Below are 10,553 nucleotides of genomic sequence, written 5' to 3' on the forward strand. Positions count from 1 at the left end.
ATGTTGAGATAAAAAAAAGTGTCATCTTATTAAAATAAAATGAGGAAAAATATAGATTTTTAAAAAACAAAATTTTCATTGACATAATAATTTTTTTGAGTGATAATCAAAATTCAATTTACAAGAATTTTTATTTAAAATAGGTAAAATTATATCAATATAAAGATGTGTATGAATTTTGTGACTTTTTTTTTTAAATTTTATCACTACAAAATAACCCAACAATGTAGGCCTACATATTACATAAATATCTAACAATGTAAAGTAGCTGAGGGTTAAGGTTTATGCTGTTTGGAAAAATATGATGGTCCACTTTTGAAGCAGGAGAAAAGAGAGATAAGGAAGAAAAAAAAAAAGAAATTAGAGAGAAATAATAGATCGATGTATAAATGATATAATAAAAAAATTGAGTTACTGCTCAATTGTTAGTTTTTATAATAAATAAGTTAAAAAACAATAGCACAGTGATTTCTGATCAGTACTTAACTATTATAATAATACAAAAATATAAAAGTAAAAAAAGAGTAAAAATGAGAGAATAAATATATGAATATAATTACTAATACTGCAGAATCCGTTCTAACACTGGCACGTAAATTATAGTCTGAAGGTCCAAAAGACTTTGATTCCGCTATAGCACTTTTTTGAAACTTAGATAACTAGGTTCACCTGTCGATATTTCCCGGCGTCGAGCCGCTGCATACTTTTCCTCAAATATTTCTTTTCTTACCACTTTCCTTTACAATAAAAAAAAATTAATAATATACAAAAAGAAACAATAAGAAAAGCTTAGCCGTTGGGGGTACAAGAGTAGAAAGAGAGAAAAATGAATAAAGGGGGGAGAATATGATAAATGTGACAAAGAGAAATCATAAAAAAATGGAAGAAAAATCTGCTAATTCTGATTTGCTTGAAAACCAATCGTATGAGCACATATGTTAAAGGGTTCTGGTGTATAAAAATTTAGTTCATGTCACCGTGAAATTAATACATGCTTTTGGTTTTGGTATGGTGGTATATCTAAAGGAAAAGAAAGTATTGGCATTGGATATGAATGTTGGAATGGCATTTCAATTATTGTCCTAAAGGAATTGAAACAGAAAAGGAACATGGAAATGGATGTGCATGTGGTTGGAATAGATTCCCATAATTATTTTCACTGTCAATACTCCCCCTTTAACTGCACAAGCCTACCCAGTGAAGGTTTATTTACAAGCTGAGTATGCATGGATCCGATAATTGTTGGGTCTGATGAGCTCATGCTGTTGTTAAGGCATTGGTGGGGTTAAGGGGATAGATATAGGATTCTGTAGCAGATTTGCAGCCTACCACATAGCAACTACCCCTCATATAGCCTTGTATGCCATGGATATGTTCCTCTCAATAATGCATATAGGAATCACGTAAAAGATGGATAGAGAAAAACGTGTATGCATGAACTATTATTACCCACAATTTCTAAGCAAGGCATTACAATTTTTTATCCACATCTTCCAGTAAATTCTTCTACTAGAATCCGCATGGAGAAAACCATTTCCATATTACCAGGGAACGAAAACAGCCATTATCATGTCCCCCACAATAGGTCTTACAACTACTATATAAAGCCTCCCAACACACTCACCATCTTCACTCCCAAGCTATAGAAATAACAACTCATTACTTGCGTCATATTATACTACTTTTGTTCACAATTCTTCTTCAAAGGTAAATTTCTTGCTTCTATGCTTGTCATTCGCTAGCTTCTTAAATAATTTTGCTAATGTAGACTCATGGTTCAACTCCTATGAATAGATTGAGTAGAGTAGAAAAATTGACAAGATTGCTATGCTATTATGACAGAGTATTTATCACCCAATACAGTACCTCCTTATGCAAATAACCTGTATATGGATAAAAAATTGCATGCCTTTAATAGAAGTTAGGGTCATAACTCATCATGCATAAAAGAAAGATTCATAATATTTACCACTTGCTGTGTGGCAAGGCTACATGCACATGTTGCCCTTATTGGTGGAACCAAAAAATCCTTGTAATTCACATGTTGAAGTGTGTATATTGATCAGGAAAATGAGCTGGTCTGGAGGAGATTGGATGTGTGGTGTTTGCCAGCACATAAATTTCAAGAAGAGGGAAGCATGCCAGAGTTGTGGATACCCCAAGTATGGAGGGCCTGACCCTTCAACCTACAGATACAACAGAACTGAAGCTTTAGCAGGGGACTGGTTTTGCAACTGTGGAGGTCACAACTATGCCAGTAGATCAAGCTGCTATAGGTGTGGTGCAATGAAAGATGATTACTCTTCAGGATATGGCAACAATTCTGGAGGATATGGATCTGACACTTTCCCCCCAGGATGGAAGACTGGAGACTGGCTTTGTCCAAGGTCCCTTCACATTACCATCATATTTTCAGTACTCAAAATAGTATCTCTTTATTAGCCTACGTTATCATCACATTATCACCTGCTTCATTTCAATAAAGAGCCTGCATTTAATTGTGTCTACAAACACCAACTATATACACCACTACATGTCCAACTATCATAAAATATGAACGATGTAATTTGATAACATGTAACTTCTGTACAGTGCACACACAAAGCTGCATTTTCATGTATTGGAAGTAGTCAAAGTACAGTCTCTTTTTAGGCCGAAGCCGGTATTTAACCTTTGCCTTTCTTTTTCTAATACAACAGACTTGGATGTGGAGTGCATAATTATGCTAGCAGGACAGAATGCTATAAATGCAAAATGCCAAAAGATTTTGGTGAGAAAAGTTTAGTCTTCTGACGTTTCATCTATTTTCTCAAGATGTTTCTAAAATATGCTATCTAAGCTCAGTTCCAATGACACATTTATTACTTCTGTTTCAGGTGGTGCAGACTGAAAGAAGAAATTTCATAAGAGCTACAATGTCACTGATTTTTCCCTTGGCGTCTTTCTTCACCTAACCACATTCTGTCTTGCTTTCCTGTCAAGCTCTGGATAAATCATGGATGAAGGACCTCTGTTAGAATCATAGCAATGTTTATTAGGAAGTAATACGGATATCCGGCTGTTATTGTTTCTTGCTAGATGTACTGACAAGAAGGTTATGAAATCCATATGTTTTAGTTTCCATATTCGTTACTGAGATAATTATGCTTTACACACTATGTTAACCTTGCGCCCCCCCCACCCCCCCCCCCAAACTTTCCCTTGTTAGCTTCACCAATACAAATGCAAGTGCACATGAACAATTGTTTCTGTATTTATCACATACGCTGTGAAAGAGAGTGGAAAAGCGAGAGGGAGACATTGTGTGCTGGTGGGGAACATCTATTTTATTGAGTTGCTACTTGCTACAGTTGGGGTGGTCCAAAGAATGTTTTGCATAATTTATAGATCAGGCACAGAATTCAAACCAAAGTCATGGGTCACCATAAGCAATAGACTCAACAACATTAAGGGAAATCAAAATGAGTTAACAACTTCACATTCAAAGGTTCTACGTGGGAAGTTTACTTCAATAACCTGCCTAATCTAAGATCACGATTAAAGCATATAAGCTCTGAGCAAGGAAATAATTGAACATGTAAGAACCTAAATGCTCCATAAAACACATAGATGTTACAACTGAATTTCAAGCAACCTACATGAGTAGTGCCCTGATTACTACTCATTGAGCTCCGAAGTTGGGAAGGAATTCTAAATTTCAAATCATGATTAGTGCTTCATTATCTTTCTGTAACCTTCACTGACTTAACAGCAACTTTAGAATATGGATGTTGACTTAAAAAGCATATATATGTTCTTTCTTTCTCACACTGTGCCCTATTATAAATTATTCTGGGGTTTCTTTAAGCTAGCTTTTCGTTTATATGCTTTGAAGATGTTAAGAAAGGACCCCACTTTTAATGAACTAGTTCCCCCAGCATATTGCAAGGATCCAAAGTCATGGACCAATCTATCTGAAAAAGATGGATGCTTTTCCTTTCTGGTATCCTCATCTAGGAAAAAGACGCACCCGATTAAGTAAGTAATACTATTTAACTGTATCATATCACTGGATTTATAAACAACGACTTTTTCAATGTTCCTCTATCTTGTTCAGAGCACATTAGATGATGCAAAAATAATGAAGGGATTAATGGATTATTTTAAAAATTTTAAAAAGTTAAATAATCACTTTCAAGAAGCATCTTATAAAAACTGCAATACATTCCTTGACTATGTTTGTACTTAGCAAAAAAAAAAAAAAGATAACAGAAAGGTGAAAAAAATGAAAAAGAACAATAAGAGTGGGAATTTAACAAAAACATGTGTGACATGCCATTTATTAAACATGTTTATCAAGAATAAATGTTCCCTTCAGACCAAAATGAAAATAGCGGGAGGGGGTTGGAGAGAAGAGAAAAGGAAAAAGTTAATACGTGAGATTCTTATTTTAGTCACTGACAAAAACAGGAATAATATTATAATCGCAATTAAACCTTTTCATTTCCTTAGTGAGTTTGGTTGGTTATATTTGTGGTGAGGTCAAACCAAAATAGTATATCAAACTAGACAGCTACCCTACACTGGTTATTCTAAAACAGTGAAGTAATCATAACTACTGATTATAAATTTGCTATTTTGTATTTTTTATAACAATTTCTTCGTGGGTAGTTCATACAAGTTTGTCTCCTATGTTTTAAAGTTGTCAAGATTTATTTAAACCCAATGATAATGTGTGTCAATAAACTACGTTAAAGGCTCACTTTTTCTTATTTATTTTACATTTTTTTCTCTCTTTTTTCCTCCGGTAGTTTCACCGACTTTTTTCTTCTATTTTGGTCCATGCGAATGATTTTTCATCCATTATTAATCTCTCCCGTATGATCCTTAGTGATATTTGTATACTCATAAATTACAAACACTCCATTAACACCTCTCATTTATTTCTATCTCTCTTGAATATCACATCTCATTATCAGTTATCTCAGTCACTTATTTCTTCTTTTTTCTTATCTCTCAAAAGTAAAGACACCCAATAACGTCCAAGAATCATTTTCCTAACACACATAAAACACATCAACAACCAATTTAAAGGAAAAGTAATACTACATTACTAGTTTAGTTATTTACTGTAAATGAAAGGTGTTTGGAAGAGTTTATAATATAAGGAACTTATTTGAATTTATGAAAATAGCCAACAATTCTCCAAGCCAATGAGTTAAGTTTATCAAAGGTATTTCTATATTGTTTAATAAGTCTATGGTTAAATTTATGGCATGAGCCCTCACATAACATGAAAATATTGAATAAGTGTTTAACTAAATTGTTTATTAGTAGCCATAAAAGTCCATATTTATTGCCATGGCCCTAGCTAGTATAGCTGTTTTTGGCAACCAGCAAATATTGACAAATACGTGGACATGTGCAGTAAATGCTTGATTATACATAGAAAAGCAGGCTAGCTAGTTGTTCAGGCTTTTCCTGGTAATGAATTCTAGAATCACAAGAAAAACGCATGCTATATATTCCTGGTATAGAAATGCTCGTGAGAAGAACTTACTACCTCATGCAAAATGCAGGCATCATATGAATCTACCCTCTATCTAATTTGTCCACCTTTGGAACATTCAACATAGTAGTGCAATAACAAATTAACAATTCCCAGACTCATTTTTACCAAATTTAACAACAGCTTCAGAGAACATTAAAAGCAAGCTCAGAATACTAGTAGTATAGTGATATAGCACCCACCCTTTAGCATACAGTAAAGTAAATATTGCTAATAAATAACACTGAACTTGAAGCAGTCACTCAGACAATTGCGTATAGAACATGGTTACATGGGTTATCTGGGTCTTGGAAATTGGAAAGTGGAACATATGAGAGGCAAAGTAGAAGAAACTTTCACCTTGTTCAAGAATGACTTTCTGATGGGTTATTATTGGATGCTTTATAGGAGTATGTTGCAAACTGACCTGTGGCCTTTTCTTTCCGCTACAAACAACGTAGATATATTAGATTTCGAAAATGGAATCAAGTAAAATTTTCAAGTGGTACCAGTAGTTGAAGGCTTTAGTATTCCACCAACTAGATATTAATTTAGGGTTTGTAATTTATTTTTAGTAAGCATCCACTTTTATTTTTTCATTTCTCTAGTTTTATCAAGTCATTCCAAAAATAAATCGAATTTTCATAATTTTCTTTTCATCCCAAATCATTACTTCCCTTTTCTACTTAAACAAATAGATCCTAATCAGCGCGAAAGTGTTTAAAGTTTTAAACTTTTTTCTTAGTGTGTTTGAAAAAATATTAATTCTCACACTTTCAGCTATTTTTATGAAGAAGAATTTTTTAAAAATAAGTTGATTGTTTAAGACAATAACTTAAATTTGTAAATATTTTTTTTAAAAATAAGTTATTTTTTTTAATTTAAAATTTTAAAAATTTAAAATTTATAAACTAATGTTTTTATGCATCCAAACGAAATTAAACATTTCAAAACTATTTTTCAACAAATTTATTCAAATAAAAATCCATTCAATTATAATTGATTATTAAATAATCTAATTTTCACTTTTTCAAACACATTCTAAGTAATTCCAAGTTGAAGTATGATAAGATTTTTTTTGTGACAATCATATTCAGTTTATGTAGTAAAGGAAAAAGTAGGGTTGTCGATCCTTAAAAACTTGAAAATTATTTTATAATTTGCATTATCCTAATTTAAAGTTGAATAAATATATATACACAAAATATTAACAAGATGTTCATAACAACTTTAGATGTTGTAACACTAAGATAAGAATTGCAATTCAAATCAAGAGGTAGGAAATATCAAATTAAAAAATTGTTGGGATTAAATTTCACCTATCTCACTTACATATGTTCCTATGATTATTCATATATAAGTCTTATTATCCAATATTCTCGAGTTCGTGAAAATCATTCTAAACTAATTCATTGCATTTAAAATTCTAAGGGACCCAACTCAACAATTGATTCCTCTAATTATCAAGTTAGATATCTTACATTAAACGTTAAGAACTTGACCAACTAACAATCTCAAAACTATTCTTAGCCTTTGAAATTGATAGGTGATTTGATTCAGAATAAATTTAGAAATTGTTTTCTAACTAAATTCTAAATCCCAAATTGAAAATAAGAGATCAAATAATCAAGTATTAAGAACAGAACCACAATCACTAACACTAAATAATACGTCTTATATAAATGAATCAAAAGAAATATACAAGAGTTGATGGCTTACATTTAATCCCAACAAAACAAAAAGATCAACCCCTCATGATGATGATAAGAACCGATTCAAGATACATAGAAAATGTAAAAGAAAAGAAAAGAAATCCGTAAGAATCCCCATTCCCAACTAGTTCCAAGATTCTTCAAGCTTTGTTCTTCTTTCGCCCATGTTCCTCTCCCAATTTCTCTCTTTGTTTCTCCTTTTATATATCATCCAAAATAAAACAAAATGTGGAGGAGAGATATTAAATCACTCATTGCTTTCCAAATGGCTAAGTGGTTTGAGCATTCTTCAAAGGGAAGAAACATCAATGCATGGTTGAGCCTAGAGATCCACTAAACTCTTTGAGGTTAGATTTATCATGTTCTTTAGACCCAAACCGCTTAGCACTTTCCAAACGACTGAGCGATTTTGGGTTTGAACTGGAACCTAAGCTTGCTTTTTCCCTTGCAAGATCAAAACCTCAAAATTAATATACAAAATACCATCACTCTCAACAAAATATATAATTCCATATCCTTTTGATTCCAACTACAAACATATATAGGGGGTTTACTTCTCAATTTCATATCAAATTAGCTAGATAAGTGTCTAAAATGGTCAACTAATTTAGTAAATTAGACACTTATTAAAATATCAAATATAAAATTAAATATTAAAAAAAAGATTACTATTTATATCACTACTAGAAAAGTATCATTTTTCTAGAAAAGTGTCATTTTCTTGCGAATTTTCTTACAAAAAAATATTCGCAGAAATTTTTTGCGAATTTTCTTGTAATAATAATTTCACAAAAAAAATTTACGAATTTTATTTGCAAAAAATAATTTACAGATATTTCTTTTAAAAAAATTATGAAAAATAATCGACAAGAAAATTTTGCAAATTTTTCTACAATTTTAGTGATCATATAGAAAAAAAATTTCATGTTAAAAATTTACAGAAAATATCGTAAGAATTTTATTTTGTTTCTTGCAAATTTTCTTACAAAAATAAATTTGCAAGTAATGTTTTCTAAATGGTAGAAAAATTTCACAAGTAACTTTCCCTGCAGATTTTCCTGCCAATTTTAATCTGCAGGAAAAATCAACAAAAATATTTAAATTTATAAGTTTAATATTTTAAAAAAACTTCAAGTCCTACATCGATTGAAAATAAAACAATTAAAGAGTATATAATTTGGAGTAACACTTACCTTACAAGTTGATTTGTATAGTTGAGTGTAAGGCTTATAATTTACAATCTTAAAGTTTAAAAGATTATGTATCACATGTTGTAGTAATTTCTTTGATTTTTTTTTGTAAAAAATATTCTTGTAGAATTTCTTGCGAAAAAATTCACAGAAAACTTTCTTGCAATTTTTTTTAAGGAAACTTTCCTGTGATTTTTTTTTGAAGAAATTTCGCAGGAAAATTCCTTGCAAATTTTAAAATTTGCAAAAATATATTATCTACGAAGGTATTATCTACAGATAAAATTTTGCAGAAAAATTCATAAGAATAATATTTGTTGTTGATTTTAATACAAAATTTGCATAAAAATCGTATGTAATAAGAAAAATTCTAGTAGTGTATATAATGATATTTATTTAATTCAAATAAAATTTTCTCTAATATAAGATATTAATAATCTATATAAAAAAAATATAAAAAAAGAGTATACCGTTGTCATTTTCGTTAGCTTAACCTAACTTTGACTTTACTGCAAAAATTATGCTAAAAACTGTTTTTTATCATTTGATAAATAATTTGAATCTTCCTATATTACTTTCTTATTGACCTTCTTATTTACTAAATATAAATTTGAATGATTTAAGATATAATATATTATGTTTATTTAATATTTTTCATAGAAAATAAAAATATATTAAGAGAAATATGGCGTAAAATAATTAAAAAAAAATAACTAGAATGTACACATGATATTAATGTATATATATATATATATATATATATTTATTTATTTATTTATTTTCATATATTTATAAATTGTCTTATATAGTTAGTCCGGTGACTTTTATATTAATTATTTAAAAAATTATATATAAATTGATTTATAATGAGTAGTATAATCCCACAGTATGATCTAAAAAAAACCCACAGAATAAATATTAAAATCATTAATAAAACTTTAGTTATTATTATATTAGTAATAAATAGAGTAAATAATCAATTAGTCTTTGAATATGTAATAATTCATCATATTAATTTCTAAAATTAATAAAATAAAATATAATCCTTAAATGCGTGTGATAATAATAAATTTAGTATTTGAAATTGTAATGAAAATTAATTCAGTCATTTAAACACTCACTAGGTCATTATTATGGTATTATACTAACATCACCTCAATCTTTATATCATCACTGTCCAACACCATCACTGCCTATCATCATTATAGTTGATCATCACTGCTACCTTAAGTCATAACCTACGTGTATCGTCACTATCTTCACCATCATTATATTCTTATCATTATTATTGTTGTTGTTATTGACAGTGTTTTAAAAATTAGATCAAACTGGCCGGTCAGATTGGGAACCGGTGGTCCAGCCGGTCTGAATCTTAAGTTAGATCGGTTATGCAGTCGACCCATTTCAAACCGGATTGAACTGGTCAATTTTTCGGTTCAACCACACTTTTTTTAAAATTTTTATTTTATTTTTTTAAGAGACCATAAACCACAAAAATAATAATGAAAATTGAATCTCTTAATGGAAAAGCAAAGAGTCTTATTAAATATAACAATGACTACTTGTTCTAATGTATTTGTTTGTAATATATACAACTTAAATAACTTTTATAGTATATTATTAATTTTAAATTATATATTTAATAATATAATATCTATGTAGATATTAATATATTATTTTGTGATATCAATTGCAAGCATATTATATATGTTCATATTATTTATATTTTTAATTTGTATTAATATACAGTTTAACATGTAGTTTTTTTTTACAAAATAAAAATAAAAAAATTTAAATAAAATAGAAAAATTTAAATTTAAAATAAGATATGAATTTATTAAAATTTATAAGTATAAAATATATTTAACATAAATATTTTTTTAAAAAATATAATAAAAATCGAGTCATGCGATTCAACTAGTAACTCACCGGTTCAACCTTTAACCCACTGATCTAGTACCTTAACCGGGTCCGGTTTGATGATCAATCCGATTTTAAAACTATGGTTATCGGTACCAATGCTATTATCATCATAATTCTTATTACCATCATTCTTATTAAAATAATAATAATTTATTATAATAATTAGTATTAAAAAATACATTGTAATAAATATAATGTTAT

The 10,553-nt window shown here is 29.4% G+C and overlaps 1 protein-coding gene across 2 annotated transcripts; it reads left to right on the forward strand.

The window, feature by feature from the left end:
• Positions 1–1,491: 1,491 nt before the first annotated feature.
• On the forward strand, positions 1,492–3,123 carry LOC109812147 (RNA-binding protein involved in heterochromatin assembly dri1). 2 transcript variants are annotated; one of them, XM_020376043.3, is made up of 4 exons: positions 1,492–1,707; positions 2,067–2,387; positions 2,700–2,779; positions 2,877–3,123. In XM_020376043.3, exons 2-4 carry the CDS (start codon positions 2,071–2,073, stop codon positions 2,888–2,890), a joined length of 411 nt encoding a protein of 136 aa, XP_020231632.1. In that variant the 5' UTR covers positions 1,492–1,707; positions 2,067–2,070; the 3' UTR covers positions 2,891–3,123. The 2 variants fall into 2 exon arrangements, with proteins under 2 accessions (XP_020231632.1, XP_020231633.1); XM_020376044.3 differs by having other exon boundaries at positions 1,505–1,707; positions 2,700–2,770.
• Positions 3,124–10,553: the final 7,430 nt, after the last annotated feature.

The sequence above is a fragment of the Cajanus cajan genome, chromosome 5 (genome assembly GCF_000230855.2).
Source record: "Cajanus cajan strain Asha chromosome 5, NIPB_CcT2T_4, whole genome shotgun sequence".
Classification (NCBI taxonomy): domain Eukaryota; kingdom Viridiplantae; phylum Streptophyta; class Magnoliopsida; order Fabales; family Fabaceae; genus Cajanus; species Cajanus cajan.